This window comes from Phoxinus phoxinus (assembly GCF_949152265.1).
Source record: "Phoxinus phoxinus genome assembly, chromosome: 17".
Lineage (NCBI taxonomy): Eukaryota > Metazoa > Chordata > Actinopteri > Cypriniformes > Leuciscidae > Phoxinus > Phoxinus phoxinus.
The window spans coordinates 806,259-828,123 of NC_136892.1; the positions used below are offsets into that span (position 1 = coordinate 806,259).

At 45.3% G+C, this 21,865-nt stretch overlaps 2 protein-coding genes across 2 annotated transcripts in view; both read right to left on the reverse strand.

Moving 5' to 3' along the window:
- Positions 1-1,398: 1,398 nt before the first annotated feature.
- sap30l (sap30-like) lies at positions 1,399-16,142 on the reverse strand. Its single transcript, XM_079585007.1, has 4 exons — positions 15,088-16,142; positions 10,192-10,314; positions 7,962-8,060; positions 1,399-1,950 (listed from the first exon to the last, which is right to left on the reverse strand). The coding sequence occupies exons 1-4, from the start codon at positions 15,271-15,273 to the stop codon at positions 1,822-1,824; spliced, it is 537 nt and encodes a 178-aa protein (XP_079441133.1). The 5' UTR covers positions 15,274-16,142; the 3' UTR covers positions 1,399-1,821.
- A 2,095-nt stretch (positions 16,143-18,237) lies between these two features.
- Positions 18,238-21,865, reverse strand: part of galnt10 (UDP-N-acetyl-alpha-D-galactosamine:polypeptide N-acetylgalactosaminyltransferase 10 (GalNAc-T10)) — a 32,406-nt gene continuing 28,778 nt past the window's right edge. The window contains exon 12 of the mRNA XM_079585003.1: positions 18,238-19,315. Coding sequence (XP_079441129.1) covers positions 19,154-19,315 — 162 coding nt within the window. The 3' untranslated portion in view covers positions 18,238-19,153. The remainder of the gene's footprint in view (positions 19,316-21,865) is intronic.

Sequence of the window (21,865 nt, forward strand, 5' to 3'; positions counted from 1 at the left end):
TTCATCCTCTCTCCCCTAATGTGTTAGTAATGTGAAAAGAAAAAAAGCTGAAAAATATGGATATATTCTATGATTATTACTGGTAGCTCAACACGGACAAAGTTCTACAATATGCAACATTTTTCGATGCTATCATATAATATTAACTTTGACATCACAAATCAGAATATTGCAAAAATCCTCAGAAAGTAGAGTAACCAGTGACTCCAGCAGTTCAAGGGTCACTAACCCCCGGTCAGAGCCTGACTCCACCCACGGGCAATATCTGAACAATGCTGGAGACGTGAGTGTGCACCTGAGACGTGTCTCTGTAGGCAAGGGCAAGGGCGTGGTTTGCTGATGCCCTCTTACATCATTTACATTTTACATTTATTCATTTAGCAGACGCTTTTATCCAAAGCGACTTACAAATGAGAAACAATAGAAGCAATTAAACTAGCAGTAGACCAACAGTATGTAAGTGCTATGACCCTTCACAGTACAATCTAACGCAATTTTTTTTTTAAATAGATAAGAAAGTGTTAGTAGTACTGGATCAAGTGCTGCCGAAAAAGATACGTCTTCAGCAGTTTCTTAGAGATGGCTACAGACTCAGCAGCTCTGGCTGAGCTAGGCAGATCATTCCACCAGCAGGAACAGTCATGGCATCACCATCTCTCTCTCGGACCGTCACCATGACTGTCCCTGCTGGAGGAATGACGTCACAGGACACCACAACTGCCAAGAGGAACATTCAACTGCAGTACCACCGTTCAACCTGAAGAGGGCAGCACAACACCATATATTGTAGAAATAAAACACTTTATACCCAAATGTCAAAAAAATTACTTAAATCAATGAACAGCATTAATAAAGCCCCAGACTTAGAGATCATTAACTAAAAAAAAAGTTGTTTTAGGGTTTAGTTACCCTTTAATGATCACCAGGTCAGCACAGCGGAACACAACACGTCAAACAGTGACCAGAACGTCTGCAGATGTGGCGCCCGCTTCCCTGACCGCTGTAAAGATGACTCGGTGGGACTTGGAAAGTCATGGCAAACATTTTTTTTAAATAAAAAGGCTTTTTTTGCAATAAATGTACTTCATATGCAACATGAGAGCTCATCGAGCTACCAGTAAATAATCATATATCTGAATGAAACTTGGCACTGCTACTATGCGTCATAAAGGAACAGAATGAGGGGGCGAGAACTAACATTTTGAGAAAAAAAAAGGAAAATAATTTCCATTACATTGAGTGGCACCCTAACACACGTGTATAAAATATATAATATATACACAAACAAACTTGTGTTAAATGTGATTAATCGCGATTCAGCACTAACACACACACACACACACACGATCATGCGAGATGCCACGGGTGAAATGCATTTAAAAATAATAAACGAAAGTATTAGTAGTGCCACAAGAACTGTATTTACTCAGATTATTTCAAACAAAGAAAGGAAGAAAACTAACATTACAATCTACAAAACTGTCATATAGAGCAGATATACAGCAGATATACAGCAGATATAAGCCGAGCCGAGAGCAGAAGCAGAAACCCTGGAGGAGGAGGAGGAGGAGGAGGCCGGCTCTTCTGCGAGCTGTGGCATTAGCAGTCATTCAGTGTCTCATGGTTTCATTCAGGTCCTCTCTGGTGTTTCGGCACTCAAACAGCGGTGTTGGAGTTGGCACAGAAGTTGAAGCAGTTTCCCATCATCATCATCATCATCAGCACTGATCCGCAGGGACTCCCGCGCGTCACCTGATGTTGCACTCGGACGGGGACGTAACGCCAGCTAGCAGGAGTCCAGACACGCGTGAGCATCTGAGCTTATTCCACTTGTTTGCTTGCTTCCGACTTCTGGTCCAGCCGGCTTTTACTGCTCTTCACCATATAAATAAAGTATGTGAGCGTCTCCTTCTCGTTGACTGGAATATTCCGGAAGTGACGGCTCACGGTCTGGAGAAGAAACAGAAACTGGTTTACTAACTGGACACACTGCTGAATGCTGCACTCTCATTGGCTGACATAAATGAAGTGTATCCCTGTTATTATGCTCACTTCACTAGTCATGAAGCGTTCTGAGAAAGCAGATACACTGTAAAAACACAATTACTGTAGATGAGACGTGTGTGGATATAACTACACTGCCGTTCAAGAGTTCGGGATCGGGAAGATTTTTAATGCTTTTGAAAAATCTCTTCTGCTCACCACGGCTGCATTTATTTCATTAAAAATACAAAACAAACAGTAATATATTATGAAAAGATATTTCAGATTAATGCTGTTCTTTTTAACTTTCTATTCATCAAAAAATCCTGAAACAATTGTACAGAACTGTTTCCAACACTGGTAATAATCATAACTGTGTCTTGATCATCAGATCATCATTTTACACTGATTTCTGAAGGATCATGTGACACTGAAGACTGGAGTAATGATGATAAACTCAGCTTTGATCACAGGAATAAATTACACTTTACTGTATATTCACAGAGAACAATTATCAATTGATTGCAGCCTTGGCGAGCCGAAGAGACTTTTAAAAGCATTAAAAATCTTCCTGATCCCAAACTCTTGAACAGCAGTGTGTACAGTTACAGTAGGGGTGGGCGATACGTGTCCGGACGATATCGATATTATATCGCGATATGAGAAAAAAAATTCCACCTTAGTTAAATGACAGGCAAAATATGCATTTAAACCCTATATAACTAGAAAAAGGGATTGGACATAGAAATGAAAACTCTTTTACAATTTCAATGGGGGTAAAATGTTTACATGGTACATACAATTTCTGGTAAGCTATGGTTTTGTATTATTGCTTGACACAAATTTCACGATTTCAATTCAATTCTTGTGATTTGATAATATTGACTCATTTGGATAAATATTAGGTACAAGATGGGTGTTCATTTTCTCAAGAAAACCCCCTCACCTAATGCTGTAAACACAGAGAGCCCTATAACAGCTGGTAGCTATAATTTAAATATAATGCGTTTATTATAACAACTTTATTTAATGAAGTAAAGATATATATAATAAATGTGTAATATAGTGCACATATTTAGCAAAATACTCTATAGCTCTTTTTTCTAGCCAACTAACGTTCTATATCTGGTCATTAAATGGCTTTCCTGAGGTAAATGTTATGTGACAATTGTTCTCCAGCTGTTATGACCTCTTACCGTGGTTGAAAAACACTGATTGATCGATATTATGTATGAGTATGAGGAATATACATTTCGGTAAGTTGTTTGTATCTCTCAACATTGTTCATTCGTGTTTATTTACTAGTAGCCTAGAGATGAACGTGCCGCTTGAACTGATGCGCTATAGGATATGTCACATCACATTTACAAGCGATCTGAGAGCTGAGACTTTTTTATATCATAAGTAACGTAACCTGCTCGGTCTTGTCTGTCGGTCTCCGTGTCCTCTTTGCTTCGCGATTTTTCTGTGCGTGAGGAAATGGATGTGTGTGAAAGTGTAATGGTGCGTTCACACCGGACGCGAATAGCGCGTCAGGCGCGAGTGATTTCAATGTTAAGTCAATGCAAAGACGCGTTACGCGCGTAAACAAGTTCCTGCGGCGCGAGGAATGCGTTGGCAGCTCTGTTAAATCTCACGCGTTTGCAAATATGCGCTTTCTTACTGTTGTGTTTAAGGAGGCGGGTTTGTGCTCTATTAACTTGGACTGTTACCATGCTCTCGGTGTTTGATTATTAATGCCTGTGCATCCCGCGAGTTGGACACAGTAGAGGAGAAGGTTAAACGTTCAGTACAGCCTCGATTCGGTGTCGTCATTAGTAGTGTTAAAAGTTGTAAAAGAGCACCAAATTGAACAAAACAATATAACTACAAATTTTGAATTTATGAATATCAACCGGTATTCTCGGTATCGCAAAATCCATATTATGGCACAACATAATACCGGTTGTCACGTTCATACCGGTTGAGGATATTCAACACACACTGCACATCAGGTTTATTGGCTAATGTAGACTTTCAGCAGTTTGCAATGAACAAATCAGACCAAAGTGATTGAAATCGCTCAACAAACGTTTCAAGTGGTTTCGCCAAATTGAACTGAAAATGGAACTTGATTTCTGCGGTTTCAAAATGACTCAACCCCCTGAAGAGAATCCCTCACATCAGCACACATCTGCAGAACTGGTGTGGTTTCAATAAAGGGATTCTTCAGGATTTAGCATTAAGCTTTGTATCAGTAGAAAACCTGTAGTATTTTCAAATTACCGCTCCCCCCCCCCCTCATGTCCCCTGAGACGAGAGATTTATGCATTTTTTGTCTGGAAAAAAATCCTCAGATGACGCAAAAATCGTCATTTTGCATCATCGGAGGCTTTTTTTGTCCACTGGCTCGAGACTACAGCCAGTATGAGGCGCTAGATCCGCATGTGTTCTCAGCTCGCCCATAGAGGGGGGTATCTCACTCACAGAATGTACAAATAGTGTCAGCCATCTTTTATCTGGAAGCTAAGCTAACAGGCTCTTGTTCTGTGGAGAAAGCGGAGTAGTAGCGGTCTCCATCCTCTTTTTCCCGGACACGTCCAGCCGTCGAGATCGTCCAAAATGTCCGGGATTCGGCTTTTGCTTTCTGCGGTCGCCATTCATTGTTTACACGCACACCTTTTGTTTCAATCTAACTGAACTCATTCCGATCGGTGAATCTGACTGTAGTGTTTACATGAACGCTAAACAAGTGATCGGTTGATGTGCGCTTTAACATTGCTAAGAAAATTCTCGCTCCTCCGTGAGAGATACGAGACCGGTGCGTCTCACAGGCGCCGCTCATGAGTAATCCCGCCGCCGTTCTCCCGCTCGCCGCCAGTCTCGTCCCGCTCGCCGCCAGTCTCGTCCCGCTCGCCGCCAGTCTCGTCCCGCTCGCCGCCAGTCTCGTCCCGCTCGCCGCCAGTCTCGTCCCGCTCGCCGCCAGTCTCGTCCCGCTCGCCGCCAGTCTCGTCCCGCTCGCCGCCAGTCTCGTCCCGCTCGCCGCCAGTCTCGTCCCGCTCGCCGCCAGTCTCGTCCCGCTCGCCGCCAGTCTCGTCCCGCTCGCCGCCAGTCTCGTCCCGCTCGCCGCCAGTCTCGTCCCGCTCGCCGCCAGTCTCGTCCCGCTCGCCGCCAGTCTCGTCCCGCTCGCCGCCAGTCTCGTCCCGCTCGCCGCCAGTCTCGTCCCGCTCGCCGCCAGTCTCGTCCCGCTCGCCGCCAGTCTCGTCCCGCTCGCCGCCAGTCTCGTCCCGCTCGCCGCCAGTCTCGTCCCGCTCGCCGCCAGTCTCGTCCCGCTCGCCGCCAGTCTCGTCCCGCTCGCCGCCAGTCTCGTCCCGCTCGCCGCAGTAAACATGATGAACGGCGACTGTAGAACGCAAAAGCCAAATCCCGGACATTTTTGGCGGTCTTGAAATCCCGGGCAGACTTGTCACGGAGACTCGCTAGTAGCCTAGCCAGGTTGTTTAGCTGCGCTCTTACTGGTAGGTGTGGCTTGGGCGTGGCCTCGTAGGGCAGGGAAGCAAGTGCATTCTGGGAGTTGTTGTCTTTCATCTACATGAGCCACAAATACATGTTCTGGCGTTTCTCAGTCTAGAAGGCTCCAAATCCAAAAATAATTTCAGATTTCTACTACATAAATGGCCCATTTTAAATACACATTCATCTTTACAGCGGTGAAGTATCCCTTTAATGAAGGGCTTCATTAGCTGCACCAGGTGTGCTTGAGCTAGAACACGTGAAGTATCTGAACTGGCGAGGTCTGTTGAGTGTGACGTTTGACTGCAAGTTAGAAATATGGCTAAGGCAAAAGAATGCTCCAAAAAGATAAATCACCCTTCACGTCAACGTTCCCAGACACACCGCTGGAAGCATAGTTTGCAAGTTCAAAGATATAGGAACAGTGGTGACTAACTGGACGGGGCAGAAAAAGGAAGATATCAACGGCTGGAAGCGGATTTATGAGAACGCAGGATCAGGAAAACCCTGGAGCAACTGCAGAAGACCTGGATCTAGACCTGCTGGCCCCAGGCATGAGGTTTCAGCGGCACAGTAAAGCTCGAACTAAACGCATCAGAACTCCAGGACTACACCTCTACTTTACCGTGGTCACGTGACGCCTACCGCAGCTCTGAGCTCGTCACCGTCATCACCACAAAAAAACAAAAACCTTGCCTGCACATGTGCGCACGTTGTGTCTAATGCAGTGTTGGGGAAAGCTACTTTTCAAAGTAATGCATTACAATATTGTGTTACTCCCTTAAAAAGTAACTAATTGCATTACTTGGTTACTTTTTTAGAAAAGTAATGAGTTACGTTACTTTTGCGTTACTTTTTTCCCCCACCTGGACTGGGCTTGTTTTTTTATAACACAAAAGTTCTATTTTTGGGCAAATGTAAAGACCCGTTCACACTAAAAGTGAAATAATAATCCTCAGACTGAAGGACACGTGTACAGTAGAGGAAAGCACACCAGCAAACCTTTCCATCTATCTACAGTCATTTCTGCTTATTAAACTAAATCATCAAAGGTCAGAAGCATTGGTCAATAAAGTGAGATTAAATGCATAAAAATGTATGTTTTATTTAACATATTTAGTTATTAGAGGTTTGCATAGTATTCTGATTCCGCATTTCACTGATTTTATTCATTTTGAGGAATATTGAATATTTTTTTGTGCAAGTGAGGTGAGTAAATGCTGACATTTAGTCTAGAACTACAATAAACATGTTCACACACACACTTTGATTTGTCTCAACGTGAGAGCTGTCAGTCCATAAATGGAAAAACAAAGTAACTTGCATTACTTATTTGTAAATTTTAAAAGTAATCCGTTACTTTACTAGTTACTTGAAAAAGTAATCTGATTACGCAACTCAAGTTACTTGTAATGCATTTCCCCAACACTGGTCTAATGACATTGTGTCTTACATGGATTCAAGGTTTTCTAAACAAAACGTATCTAAACTTAAAGCGGTTTACCGCTATACCGTCACCGTGGGAATTTCTTGCTGTTCAACCGTGGTAAGAAAAAATCCATCCCGTCCCAGCCCTACTACTGAGCCAAACGCACAAGAGCAGTCGGCTCCAATTTGCTCAAGATCATATAAATAAGCCACAGAAGCTTTGGGATTCTGTTCTGTGGAGCGATGAAACCGAACTGGATCTTCTCGTCGCTCTGGATCAGCGTGTGTCCTCAGGAAGAATGAAGCGGGAGCTGTGAAGAACTCTACAGTTCAGCATGTGGAGCTCGTGATGCTCTATATCCTCGGCTCTGCAGCGTGAGGAAGCAGAGATGATCCACTGAAGGATCAGGAGATCCTGGGAGAGAACGTCATGCCGTCAGTGAAGAAGCTTCCAGCAGGACAACGATCCCGAGCACTCCTCAGATTCCAGCACGTCGTCCTGTGGCATCAGTCACCTGACTCGAGCCCCATAGACCATCTCTGGTGGGATCTGAAGGCGGTTGCAAACCCAGGATTATTGCGGAGCTGGAACATCTCAGACTCCTCAGGAACAGAAGCTGCTGTCGATTACACATCTCTCTGCAGCAGAAGTGTGCTCTACTAAGAGCTGAAGATGCTTGCCGTGAACGGGTGAATAATCTTGAGACCGCAGAAATCATTAAAAGTTGCATTTCCAGTGCTATTTGGGGAAACCACTTTAAACATGTGTTGTGTTGAGCGGTTTCAATCACGCTCGCTTGATTTGTTGACTGCAAGTCTGTAAATGTACCAATAAACCTGATTTGCAATGGGGGGTTAATCATTTCGATAGCAACTGTATATGGTAATACAGTACATCACAAACATGTATGGTATCCTTATCGTGAGCATTTAAAAATACAGAGCATAATTCCAACACGAGTTTCGCAAACTTAATTCAATAAAGCTTCAGCAATTATTGTGATATGAATATTAGATTGTTAGTTTTTTTAATTCATTATATCAGTTTCCGGCGGTACCTCTGCTAGCTGGGCTTTGTTGAGTCCAGGTCTGGTCTGGATTTTGTAGTGCCTCTTGTAGCGTCTCAGTGTGTTGACCTGCAGCTGGAACAGATCCACCTGAGCCAGAACACACACACAGTACAGTCACACACACATAGTACAGTCACACACATACATCAGTACAGTCACACACATACATCAGTACAGTCACACACACATCAGTACAGTCACACACACATCAGTAGTCACACACACACACACACACACACATCAGTAGTCACACACACACACACACACACACACACCACTGCAGCAATCCCAGCAGCCTCTGCTGCATCAGGCCCGCCCGCGCTTCCCGGCCGCTGCTTACTGAAATATTCTTGTCAGGTTTATGTTCTGTGGACCCTTATTTTAGTAATCTCTTCTATTTCCTCCACTTCGCTTTAACAGTTTAGTTTCGGTTTCATTACTGAGCATGAACTCGTTCTGGTGCCTGCTGACCACAGCGTGCGCAACACTCAGGCCTATTTATATAAATAAATAGTGCGATATGCGGTCGAGCCACTCAAAATGACCCCAGACAGCCCTAGTCATGAATGTCTACTTACCGAGTAATCCACCGTTTTGTAGAGGGTCAAACATGAGTTCAGAAAGATGACAATCATTATTATATCTTTACACAGAGATCGGGAGTTTATCAGTGAAATCTGCTGACTTTAGCAATCTTTGTTTTATTATATGCCAACGGTGACCGTTCACAAATGTCAAGTTTCCTTTTAGATTCGGGTTTTTAACAAACATTTATTTTAGTGTCTTCATTTTAAAGGATGGTTCAATCCCAGAGATATGGAGATCTTAATGCGGCTCCATGAGTAAATGTCACACGTTTTCATTGGCAAAAAAACAAATGAGAGTCACTTTGCATACTTTAAAAACTTGTGTTTAAAGAATAAACGTTTAAAATGTAAAGGCAAATGTATTTGCCTATAAATTATATTTTACTTAACCTGTTAATGATATCTTGATTATTTAATGTATGTTTAAAATATCTGTCATGAACATGACAGCAACTGTAAATTATTATATTTCAATAATAAATTAGAGTAAAAACATGTTAATGTAAAAACTGCCTTATGTGCAGTTTACATGCTTTCATACAATTTGTTATTTGAGTGTTTATTATTATTATTATATCTAAAAATAAATAGCAACTGAATTTAGGCTAAAAGTCTAGGCTCTGTTAAGCTTTAATGTTAGTAATGTGCAAGTAAGGGTTCCTATAGTTTACAGCATTAGCAGATCATTTCTTTATCCTTGCGAAACGTTTACTTGTAATTGAATTAATTTAAAGACAAGGACACAATTTGTTGATTAAAGGGGGGGGGGGGTGCTCCTGGGGTGCACACTTCAAGTGCTCCTGTGTGTGTTATGGTTACGAGTTGAACGCACTTGAACGCCACCACAATGTCGTAAACACCAGTGGGAAGCTCGGGATTTTCTCTAAGCCCCGATCTCTACGAGTTGTGGGCGTGTCACCGAGAAACATGGCGTAAATACAAGGCATTTAGTGTCAGGCTTTTCTATTTACAGCGCAGTAAGCTAATCGCCTGCACAGAATATGATAGCATTATAAAATAACAATGTAATATGTAACGATAAAGTTTGGACTGGCTTCATAAATTAACTAAAAACATAAAAAAACAAAGCACACCTTATGCAAATCTTTGTTATTCATTTTCTAGAACTAGAGTTTAAGAACCTCGCTGTATTTTTGTGTAATTAAGAAAGTTCTCCGCCATCTTACTCCGACGAACGTGACTTGAACGCACCGGCCGTTGTAAACGACTTCCCAGCAGGACTTGAACGCACCATTATGTTAATTTTAGGGTTGGTGATGTCACTAACCCGGGAGAAAGCTCGTGTAGTTCCTACCAGCCGTTTGTTGTAGTCCTTAAAAAACAATTTCTTTAAAAAAAAAGCAAATATCTTCCTTTGCTTTGAACTTTGAGCGTAGTAACTTTGCAGATGTTGTTTATAATCAAACAGCAACATTACAAAATAAATTATAAAATAAATTACACACTAACTAAAGTCAGAAAAGTGAAATCATACTTTACCACCCCTTTAAAGCAGTTTAATAAAAAAAAGCAGCAATTTAAGCTTCCTAAACCTCCACCGAAATGAACCGTACCGAACCGTCAGTAGTGAATCGCTACACCGCTAGAGTTCAGAAACACTGACGCATTACCTCTGGGACTTCGACATCATGGTCAGGTGACTCTCCGCCGTCATCGCTGGTCTTCCGCTTGCGTTTGTTGCGTACGCTCTGGATGAAGTTCTTGTGGAAGTCACAGATGTACAAATGCCGAACCTGCATGGAAAACAAGGTTTGAAGCGGCTCAGTGTTCGAGTGAAGCGGCTCAGTGTTCGAGTGAAGCGGCTCAGTGTTCGAGTGAAGCGGCTCAGTGTTCGAGTGAAGCGGCTCAGTGTTCGAGTGAAGCGGCTCAGTGTTCGAGTGAAGCGGCTCAGTGTTCGAGTGAAGCGGCTCAGTGTTCGAGTGAAGCGGCTCAGTGTTCGAGTGAAGCGGCTCAGTGTTCGAGTGAAGCGGCTCAGTGTTCGAGTGAAGCGGCTCAGTGTTCGAGTGAAGCGGCTCAGTGTTCGAGTGAAGCGGCTCAGTGTTCGAGTGAAGCGGCTCAGTGTTCGAGTGAAGCGGCTCAGTGTTCGAGTGAAGCGGCTCAGTGTTCGAGTGAAGCGGCTCAGTGTTCGAGTGAAGCGGCTCAGTGTTCGAGTGAAGCGGCTCAGTGTTCGAGTGAAGCGGCTCAGTGTTCGAGTGAAGCGGCTCAGTGTTCGAGTGAAGCGGCTCAGTGTTCGAGTGAAGCGGCTCAGTGTTCGAGTGAAGCGGCTCAGTGTTCGAGTGAAGCGGCTCAGTGTTCGAGTGAAGCGGCTCAGTGTTCGAGTGAAGCGGCTCAGTGTTCGAGTGAAGCGGCTCAGTGTTCGAGTGAAGCGGCTCAGTGTTCGAGTGAAGCGGCTCAGTGTTCGAGTGAAGCGGCTCAGTGTTCGAGTGAAGCGGCTCAGTGTTCGAGTGAAGCGGCTCAGTGTTCGAGTGAAGCGGCTCAGTGTTCGAGTGAAGCGGCTCAGTGTTCGAGTGAAGCGGCTCAGTGTTCGAGTGAAGCGGCTCAGTGTTCGAGTGAAGCGGCTCAGTGTTCGAGTGAAGCGGCTCAGTGTTCGAGTGAAGCGGCTCAGTGTTCGAGTGAAGCGGCTCAGTGTTCGAGTGAAGCGGCTCAGTGTTCGAGTGAAGCGGCTCAGTGTTCGAGTGAAGCGGCTCAGTGTTCGAGTGAAGCGGCTCAGTGTTCGAGTGAAGCGGCTCAGTGTTCGAGTGAAGCGGCTCAGTGTTCGAGTGAAGCGGCTCAGTGTTCGAGTGAAGCGGCTCAGTGTTCGAGTGAAGCGGCTCAGTGTTCGAGTGAAGCGGCTCAGTGTTCGAGTGAAGCGGCTCAGTGTTCGAGTGAAGCGGCTCAGTGTTCGAGTGAAGCGGCTCAGTGTTCGAGTGAAGCGGCTCAGTGTTCGAGTGAAGCGGCTCAGTGTTCGAGTGAAGCGGCTCAGTGTTCGAGTGAAGCGGCTCAGTGTTCGAGTGAAGCGGCTCAGTGTTCGAGTGAAGCGGCTCAGTGTTCGAGTGAAGCGGCTCAGTGTTCGAGTGAAGCGGCTCAGTGTTCGAGTGAAGCGGCTCAGTGTTCGAGTGAAGCGGCTCAGTGTTCGAGTGAAGCGGCTCAGTGTTCGAGTGAAGCGGCTCAGTGTTCGAGTGAAGCGGCTCAGTGTTCGAGTGAAGCGGCTCAGTGTTCGAGTGAAGCGGCTCAGTGTTTGAGTGAAGCGGCTCAGTGTTTCAGTGTTTGAGTGAAGCGGCTCAGTGTTTGAGTGAAGCGGCTCAGTGTTTCAGTGTTTGAGTGAAGCGGCTCAGTGTTTGAGTGAAGCGGCTCAGTGTTTGTGTGAAGCGGCTCAGTGTTCGAGTGTTTGAGTGAAGCGGCTCAGTGTTCGAGTGTTTGAGTGAAGCGGCTCAGTGTTTCAGTGTTTGTGTGAAGCGGCTCAGTGTTTGAGTGAAGCGGCTCAGTGTTTGAGTGAAGCGGCTCAGTGTTTGTGTGAAGCGGCTCAGTGTTTGAGTGTTTGAGTGAAGCGGCTCAGTGTTTGTGTGAAGCGGCTCAGTGTTTGAGTGTTTGAGTGAAGCGGCTCAGTGTTTGAGTGTTTGAGTGAAGCGGCTCAGTGTTTGAGTGTTTGAGTGAAGCGGCTCAGTGTTTGAGTGTTTGAGTGAAGCGGCTCAGTGTTTGAGTGTTTGAGTGAAGCGGCTCAGTGTTTGAGTGTTTGAGTGAAGCGGCTCAGTGTTTGAGTGTTTGAGTGAAGCGGCTCAGTGTTTCAGTGTTTGAGTGAAGCGGCTCAGTGTTTCAGTGTTTGAGTGAAGCGGCTCAGTGTTTCAGTGTTTGAGTGAAGCGGCTCAGTGTTTGAGTGTTCGAGTGAAGCGGCTCAGTGTTCGAGTGAAGCGGCTCAGTGTTCGAGTGAAGCGGCTCAGTGTTCGAGTGAAGCGGCTCAGTGTTTCAGTGTTTGTGTGAAGCGGCTCAGTGTTTCAGTGTTTGAGTGAAGCGGCTCAGTGTTTCAGTGTTTGAGTGAAGCGGCTCAGTGTTTGTGTGAAGCGGCTCAGTGTTTGAGTGTTTGAGTGAAGCGGCTCAGTGTTTGAGTGTTTGAGTGAAGCGGCTCAGTGTTTGAGTGTTTGAGTGAAGCGGCTCAGTGTTTGAGTGTTTGAGTGAAGCGGCTCAGTGTTTGAGTGTTTGAGTGAAGCGGCTCAGTGTTTGAGTGTTTGAGTGAAGCGGCTCAGTGTTTGAGTGTTTGAGTGAAGCGGCTCAGTGTTTGAGTGTTTGAGTGAAGCGGCTCAGTGTTTCAGTGTTTGAGTGAAGCGGCTCAGTGTTTGAGTGTTCGAGTGAAGCGGCTCAGTGTTTGTGTGAAGCGGCTCAGTGTTTGAGTGAAGCGTTTCAGTGTTCGAGTGAAGCGGCTCAGTGTTCGAGTGAAGCGTTTCAGTGTTTGAGTGAAGCGGCTCAGTGTTTCAGTGTTTGAGTGAAGCGGCTCAGTGTTTCAGTGTTTGAGTGAAGCGGCTCAGTGTTTGTGTGAAGCGGCTCAGTGTTTGAGTGTTTGAGTGAAGCGGCTCAGTGTTTGAGTGTTTGAGTGAAGCGGCTCAGTGTTTGAGTGTTTGAGTGAAGCGGCTCAGTGTTTGTGTGAAGCGGCTCAGTGTTTGAGTGTTTGAGTGAAGCGGCTCAGTGTTTGAGTGTTTGAGTGAAGCGGCTCAGTGTTTGAGTGTTTGAGTGAAGCGGCTCAGTGTTTGAGTGTTTGAGTGAAGCGGCTCAGTGTTTGTGTGAAGCGGCTCAGTGTTTGAGTGTTCGAGTGAAGCGGCTCAGTGTTTCAGTGTTTGAGTGAAGCGGCTCAGTGTTTCAGTGTTTGAGTGAAGCGGCTCAGTGTTTCAGTGTTTGAGTGAAGCGGCTCAGTGTTTCAGTGTTTGAGTGAAGCGGCTCAGTGTTTGAGTGTTTGAGTGAAGCGGCTCAGTGTTTCAGTGTTTGAGTGAAGCGGCTCAGTGTTCGAGTGTTTGAGTGAAGCGGCTCAGTGTTTGAGTGTTTGAGTGAAGCGGCTCAGTGTTTGAGTGTTTGAGTGAAGCGGCTCAGTGTTTCAGTGTTTGAGTGAAGCGGCTCAGTGTTTCAGTGTTTGAGTGAAGCGGCTCAGTGTTTGAGTGTTTGAGTGAAGCGGCTCAGTGTTTCAGTGTTCGAGTGAAGCGGCTCAGTGTTTCAGTGTTTGAGTGAAGCGGCTCAGTGTTTGAGTGTTCGAGTGAAGCGGCTCAGTGTTCGAGTGAAGCGGCTCAGTGTTCGAGTGAAGCGGCTCAGTGTTTGAGTGTTCGAGTGAAGCGGCTCAGTGTTTCAGTGTTTGAGTGAAGCGGCTCAGTGTTTGAGTGTTCGAGTGAAGCGGCTCAGTGTTTGAGTGTTCGAGTGAAGCGGCTCAGTGTTCGAGTGAAGCGGCTCAGTGTTCGAGTGAAGCGGCTCAGTGTTTCAGTGTTTGAGTGAAGCGGCTCAGTGTTTGAGTGAAGCGGCTCAGTGTTTGATTGAAGCGGCTCAGTGTTTGAGTGAAGCGGCTCAGTGTTTGAGTGAAGCGGCTCAGTGTTTGAGTGAAGCGGCTCAGTGTTCGAGTGAAGCGGCTCAGTGTTCGAGTGAAGCGGCTCAGTGTTCGAGTGAAGCGGCTCAGTGTTTCAGTGTTTGAGTGAAGCGGCTCAGTGTTCGAGTGAAGCGGCTCAGTGTTCGAGTGAAGCGGCTCAGTGTTTCAGTGTTTGAGTGAAGCGGCTCAGTGTTCGAGTGAAGCGGCTCAGTGTTCGAGTGAAGCGGCTCAGTGTTTGAGTGTTCGAGTGAAGCGGCTCAGTGTTCGAGTGAAGCGGCTCAGTGTTCGAGTGAAGCGGCTCAGTGTTTCAGTGTTTGAGTGAAGCGGCTCAGTGTTTGAGTGAAGCGGCTCAGTGTTTGATTGAAGCGGCTCAGTGTTTGAGTGAAGCGGCTCAGTGTTCGAGTGAAGCGGCTCAGTGTTCGAGTGAAGCGGCTCAGTGTTTCAGTGTTTGAGTGAAGCGGCTCAGTGTTTGAGTGAAGCGGCTCAGTGTTTCAGTGAAGCGGCTCAGTGTTTGAGTGAAGCGGCTCAGTGTTTGATTGAAGCGGCTCAGTGTTTGAGTGAAGCGGCTCAGTGTTTGAGTGAAGCGGCTCAGTGTTTGAGTGAAGCGGCTCAGTGTTTCAGTGTTTGAGTGAAGCGTTTCAGTGTTTGAGTGAAGCGGCTCAGTGTTCGAGTGAAGCGGCTCAGTGTTTCAGTGTTTGTGTGAAGCGGCTCAGTGTTTGAGTGAAGCGTTTCAGTGTTCGAGTGAAGCGGCTCAGTGTTCGAGTGAAGCGTTTCAGTGTTTGAGTGAAGCGGCTCAGTGTTTGAGTGAAGCGGCTCAGTGTTTGAGTGAAGCGGCTCAGTGTTTGAGTGAAGCGGCTCAGTGTTTGAGTGAAGCGGCTCAGTGTTTGAGTGAAGCGTTTCAGTGTTTGGGTGTTTGAGTGAAGCGGGTGTTTGAGTGAAGCGGGTGTTTGAGAGAAGAGGCTTAACTTACGCTCTTGTCGATGTCCAGTTTGAGTTTCCTCTGCGAGATGCTCTTCTGGATGCGCTTGCTGAAGGACGCGTTCCCCGCCGGACGCCCGCATCGCTCCCCGTCCTCGATCAGACAGCAGCTCTGCCCGAAGAACGGCGGTGCGGGCGGCCCGTCGTGGCTGTCCTCCTCCGTGCTGAACCCGTTCATAACGGGCAGAAGTGACGCGATGTCAACGCAGCTTAACGTGCTCGACGCGCTGCGAACCAAAGAACCAACGGAAGGAGAATCTCAGCAACACTGCGGATCCGGGCCGCTAAAGATCCCGCGGCTTCACTGGATCACCGGACTCGGTCCCGCGAGCAGAACCGAACGTGTGTGCGCGGAAACTGCGGATCTGACGCGCGCCGAACTACCGAGCAACAGTCGAGCTCATCTCAACAATGTACGCCGTACAATGAAACATGTCCTGAGAGAAACCGGAAGTTGTGGCTTTGAACTCTCATTGGTTGGTTTCCGACAAAGGCGGGCCGCCGAGCTCGTGTCTTTGATTCCGATTGGCTAGCGCGCCTGTCGATCATACTAAACTTCCTGATCGCTGCCATTGATGTCATGAAATAACGCCTCACTGCTGCACTTCAAATGACTCAAACACACACGACTCTGTCATGGAACTTCAGTAACTAAACCTAATGTCTTAGTATGAAATTAAACGACTTTTGTTTAGAGTAGCCTATATTGACGCGTTAACAAAACGATGTTTTTTGAGGTATCCTAAAAAAAGTGCTATTGAGATTGAACGTAGTTGTGCTTGTACATCGATAAAAAAGCTAAATAAATGGGTTACCAACTTTTAAAGTGGAGGAGAATGTGTTTCCCATCTTCTGTTATTGACATCAACGAGCCTGTGGAAGAAAAACACTCAGAAGTGCTTTATTCACTGTCGAAGCAGTGCAAGTCATGTGAAATTATGTTAATCTCTATTCATGTGTAATATGTTTACTACAGTCCTGTGATGCAGCATCATAATTTCACCAATCTTGTAATAAAAAAATTAATAAACTGTTTATCATCCTTAAAATTCCAAACAAAAAAGTTTGTTGAACTGTTTCTGTATTGTGGCCTTCATAATTCTCTATTCAAAACTCACTTTTACAATAGTTTTGCCACAAAAAGAGAAAAAAAAAAACATTGATACAAATGAAAATAAAACAACTGAACAGATGACTCCAGTAATAATAATGTATGATTTTCCATCAGAACCATTTTAATGCATCAGTATAAAAATACCAGCATTCCCAAGATTTCCCACCAAACCATCAGATTCAACAAACAAAAGCTGGTCTTCACACAATTCAGTCCAAAAGCACAGCTTTAGATTTCTGTCCAATCAGTTTTGCATGTGCTTTATGACACAGTGGTCCACCAGAAACAATCATAGCAGAACAATCATTCATTTTAGGAAAGCCTTTGAAAGTTACAAAACCGTTAATACTTGAAAATAGGCTCTGAAAGTGCTGGACAGATCCACTTTAGAGAAACATTTAAAAGTGCTTGAGAGATAATCTGCAAAAATATTCAATGGTAAAAACAGGTCACATGCTTCCGCGACACAGTCTGGGTTTGAAGGCACATCTGGGCTGACCTGTGCGCCGGCGCCGGACACTGGAACATGAAGACCCGTCTCCGGGCTGGAAGCGCTGATCGGGACAGGATCATGGAGAACCGGTGGGAAGCATCACGACCCGGAGGCTTAGAGTCGGGTCATTCCACAAAGCGGATCAACTGCAGTGTTACTGTACAAAATCACATGACTGAACATCTTAGATTTTCCCTAACAGAAAACACATGTACAGCCAAACCAGAAAATGAACTGTAGTGTCCAGATCACACTAGTGAACAATATCAAGTTATATCTGGAGTCTGGATAATGTGTGGTTTGCTGTATATGCATTTGCATCGTTCTAGTTAACAGGGTTGATACACCTTCAAGTTTTTCTAATAAAATATTATGTCCACTAAAACAAAAAAAATGTGGGAACTATACGGTTATCCGGACCACACGTGTGTCTTTTAGTCCCGTATAGTCTGTATAGTCATCCCTGATTGGTCTTGACCCCAGTGACGGGTAGGTTTAGGGGCGGGGTTAGGGGTAGGCCATCGTATGATTGGTCCTAACCCCAGTGACGGGTAGGTTTAGGGGCGGGGTTAGGGGTAGGCCATCGTATGATTGGTCCTAACACCAGTGACGGGTAGGTTTAGGGGCGGGGTTAGGGGTAGGCCATCGTATGATTGGTCCTAACCCCAGTGACCGGTAGGTTTAGGGGCGGGGTTACGGGTAGGCCATCGTATGATTGGTCCTAACCCCAGTGACGGGTAGGTTTAGGGGCGGGGTTACGGGTATGCCATCATGTGGTCCGGATAACCGTATAGTACCAAATTGTGTATATACATACAAACAGAAGATGATAATAAGCCACACACACTTCTGTGGAGTGACCCGGATAATCGTCAGATGAACAAGCGCTCGGTGTCCGCAGGGAAGATGCGAGCGTCTCCGGAAGGACTGAAGAGTGTCTGCAAGGCGGCGCTGAGGAATTCATGCTAATTAAGAGCTAATGTTGCATCTCATTTGGAGACCGCGTCCCAGAGTCTGGAGGAAGAGAGGAGAGGCGCAGAATCCACGATGCTTGAAGTCCAGTGTCAAGTTCCCACAGTCGGTGATGGTTTGGGGAGCCGTGTCATCGGCTGGAGATGCTAATGAGATGCAAATTTGCTCTGATCAGAAAAGAGGAGTTTGGTCCACTGTGCTTTATTAGATCCAGAGTCAGCGCAGCGTCGACCAGGACATGTCCAGAGCACTTCATGCTAACTTCATTCTCCAGCAGGATCTGCACCGGCCCACACTGACCATGCTATTACTGTGTGATTTCTGGGATTTTGATTCGTGGTTTTCATAAGCTGTACGCCATAATCATCTAAATTATAACAAATAAAGGCTTGAAATATCTCACTTTGCATGTAATGAGTCTATATAATATATTAGTTTCAGCTTTTAAGTTGAATTACTGAAATAAATTGATGATATTCTAATTATAAGACCAGCACCTGTATAAACTAACAAAGAGCAATACATTTGTAACAGTATTTATTAATCTTTGATAATAGTTTTTTGATGAATGAATAATTTTTGGTTTGACTATACTTTCTTTTTTCTTCTAAAATGTCTTTAATGGCTGGTTAACTGTCAGTTCTAATGCTGTTGTTCTGTGTTTATTGGCTTTAATAATAACTTTTTTTTTTTTCATTTCTTTTAATTTGATTAATTAATTTCTTTTAATTATTTTTGTTATATGCTGTATAACTCAGTTATGCTGTAAAAAATCTCTATGTAAAAATCCACATATTGTGTATATGTTTTCGCAAGAAGGTGTCGGTTAATAAAAATAAAAAAACGTAAAAAAGAACATCGTTTACAACTGACAGACTTCCCTGTAAACTACACCAGACTCTAGAGTATCAAGAAAAGAAAAATAGAGTATAATAAACTTTTATAAAGTTATAATGTCACGTCATGCTGAAGGCACGAATCAAAGCTGGCGGAGGAAATAATCAGGCGTTCAATGGCTTCAATATATCGCCCTAATCTTATTAAAAATGAGCAGTTATGGGCCGGTGCCGATACAGATACAGTGACATCATCGCTGGCGGTGCGAGATCTTCTACCGTTCCTTAATAACACATCCTGGGCCCGACTGTACCGCTCATGGTCTCAAGCACACGGCGCAAGTGCACTAGCGTCCGGACCCACATTGCTATTTAAACAGCGCCGGCGCAGGACGTGGAAGTGAAAACTCGGTCGGGCTGAAACTAGCAGAACCGAATGCCCGGTGTGTGAGAGGGTCCATTCCCACAGAGACACAGTCTGAGGAACAGCAATACCGCGCAGCCTTGCAAACACCCTCCTCACCAGTAGCATTAGCAGCAGGAGTGGAAGTTAGCGCTGAGATGAAGACGGCTCCAGCGTCAGACGCACATGAGTTCAGTAAAGGCACGCGCGGCGTCTCCAGCTTCACCGCAGGGGCCCGGGTCACTGGCCGCGGTTGAAGGAGTCCAGGACGGTGGCGTTGGTGTTCCCGAAGAGCCACTGCTGGCTGAGAGACGAGGAGTCGCAGGAGTTCATGAAGATCCGCTTCTGTGCAGCGCTGCAGTCCACACAGCTGTTACTGATGGGGTGATAGAGGCTCTTATCCTGCACACACACACACACACACACACACACACACACACACACACACACACACACACACACACACACACACACACACACACACACACACACACACACACACACACACACACACACACATATTAGCATTAGCTCACAGAACCTTCATCCTCCTAGTGTTGTCAAAACTACCGACTTCGGTACCAAGTCTGTACTGAAGTTTAACACATGCGCCGCTTTTAGCGCGGTTGAGCGGAATCGCTAACACCTCTGATTGGCTGTTGTGTTCACAAGCTCATCAGATATGTCTGTGATTGGCTACAATGGTCAGCGCTTCAAAAACATGTTGTAAATATACATCAGTGACGCTCCTCAGCGAGCGCTAACACAGACACACACGCGAGCGTTTGAACACTCCCGTGCGTTGACCATTGTAGCCAATCACAGACATATTCAATGAGCTCGTGAACACAACGGCCAATCAGAGGTGTTTATGATTGCGTTTAAAGCGGCGTTTTTTTTTATACATTTTTTTTATTGGCAAAACTTCACACGTACAAAACCCAAACAAAGTGTAAAAGACATAAAACATACAATGATTGTTTGATATTATAAAAATATGGAGAAAGCATGTTTCACACATTCAACATAAGAAAAGAAAAAAAAAAGAAAAAAAAGAAAAAAAAAAGAAAAAAAAGAAAAAGGGGTTGGTTACCATAAGGGTGGAAAAGGAGGGCGTGTATGTGCGTGCGAGTGCCTGTGTGTATATGTGTGTGTGTGCGCGTATGAATAAACCTGTGTGTGTGTGTGTGTGTGTGTGCGTAGGAATAAACATGACCGTGCGTGTATGTTTGTGTATGATTAAGTGTTCTATGTTTGAATGTTGAGATCAGCAGGACTGGTGTAGTATTGGTTGTTATAATTAAAGTTAAAGTACTGTCCCATAGTTATAGGAGGGGATGAGTTGGGTTGGGTTGGGTCAGGCTCAACGGATCTCTCCTCAGACGGCTCCAGCCCTCACCGGGGCCGAGGAACACCGTAATCCCAGGGGTGCAGTGGGGCTTCGTGGGGATGGGGGAAACCCAGAAACCCTCCCCACCTCTGCCCTGCCCTGCTCCCATCATCAGTTGTTGTCCTACTGACGGGCCAGCTCATTTACACACCCCACTATCCCTGTAATATGTGCCTTCTAAGTCTAAATGAGGTCTAAGTGCATTAAAAGAGGTGCAGCGCAGGGGGTAGAACTTATTCAGATCCATCCCAAGCACCACCCTTTTCCCGACCTATTGATTGATTGTGTGATTAAATGTGTGATGAGATGCATTAAAAAGCGGCGCTTTTTAAAAATGTCAGTATCGACTTGGTACCGAAGTCAGTACTTTTGACAACACTATCCTTAATGAGAACCTGCTTTTTTCGTAACCGGTTCACCTTTCTTTAGAGTAACGCTGCTGTGAGCAGGAAAAGCCTCAGTTCCTCTTCTCAAGTCTAGATGTTGATTTGGTCTCTACTAGAACAGGTTTTCCTGCTTGAATGTTGATTATTTTCCCCTTATAAAACAGTTAGTTCCAGTGCTTGATTCTGATTGGTCAATAGCTGTGTTTAAACCGCTTCACCCAACGGTTCTATGTATCACTACACAACACCCCTAGCAACCACTCTTAGCAACGCAAACATGTGTTTGATCTCATTCATTGTTCACTGAAGCTAGAGAGTATTGTGAGAGATCGAGTGTGTGTTCCTGCATTACAGTAGATGTAGCATTTTCTTCAGGTCAGTCCAATATCCGTAATAAAATATCTTGTCCTGTTAGCAGTTCAGGGGTTTCCCGTGCCTATAGTCATCTGTCAGTTGAGTCTTGCTTCTCCGTGTTCACAACAAGTTTCAGTCGTTTCAATGTAAAAGTCTTCTCTACTGACTCACTCATAAACACAGTCTCTGCCGCCATCTAATGGAGAAATAATGTGTGTAACTTGTGCTGCTGTTTACGGTCAGGGACTATTTTTTCCAGCGGAAGGAAGGCTTTTAGTGATTTTAGTTCATGAAAGTTGCACTAATACATATATTTTTGGCTTTAATATTTGTATTGTGTGGTAACGGTTTTACAAAAGCAATAAGGTAGTCGAGGCTAGTGCTGTATCGGGAATAAGTCACGGCTGTAGGGGTTGTTAGGCACGACACGACACATTCACGATACAGCGTCGAGGACCTTATTCTCCTCATATTCTCCATTGTTGCGGCTCCTCTCTTCCCAGTCTGTCAGTAACGCTCTGTTCACTTCCTGTCTCTATGAAGCCCCTCCTTCTGAAAAGCACACTGTGCTCTGATTGGTCAGCTGGAGCAGTGTGTTGTGATTGGTCGAGCGCTTCGAGTGTGTTTGGGGAATGTCCCGCCCCTTACCATAACCGCCAGTTTAACACACTACTAACTAACTCAACCAGGCCCCGCCCCTTTATTCTGCGTGTGAATTATTATAATGAGGAATATTGTGGCGTGTTGAAAACTCAAACTACAGTGGAGGCGTTTCAGGAGTTCAGGAACACTGACACTGATGTAGAGAAGAACTCCCGCTGT

What these genes read in the sequence shown, in the direction of transcription:
- sap30l (XM_079585007.1), bottom strand. Translation starts at nt 15,273, where the DNA reads ATGAACGGGTTCAGCACGGAGGAGGACAGCCACGACGGGCCGCCCGCA. An exon ending in AACTGGACATCGACAAGAGC is followed by an intron (nt 10,315 to 15,087) that starts GTAAGTTAAGCC and finishes TTTTCCATGCAG; the next exon opens with GTTCGGCATTTGTACATCTG. An exon ending in ACAAAGCCCAGCTAGCAGAG is followed by an intron (nt 1,951 to 7,961) that starts GTACCGCCGGAA and finishes TTTCTTCTCCAG; the next exon opens with ACCGTGAGCCGTCACTTCCG.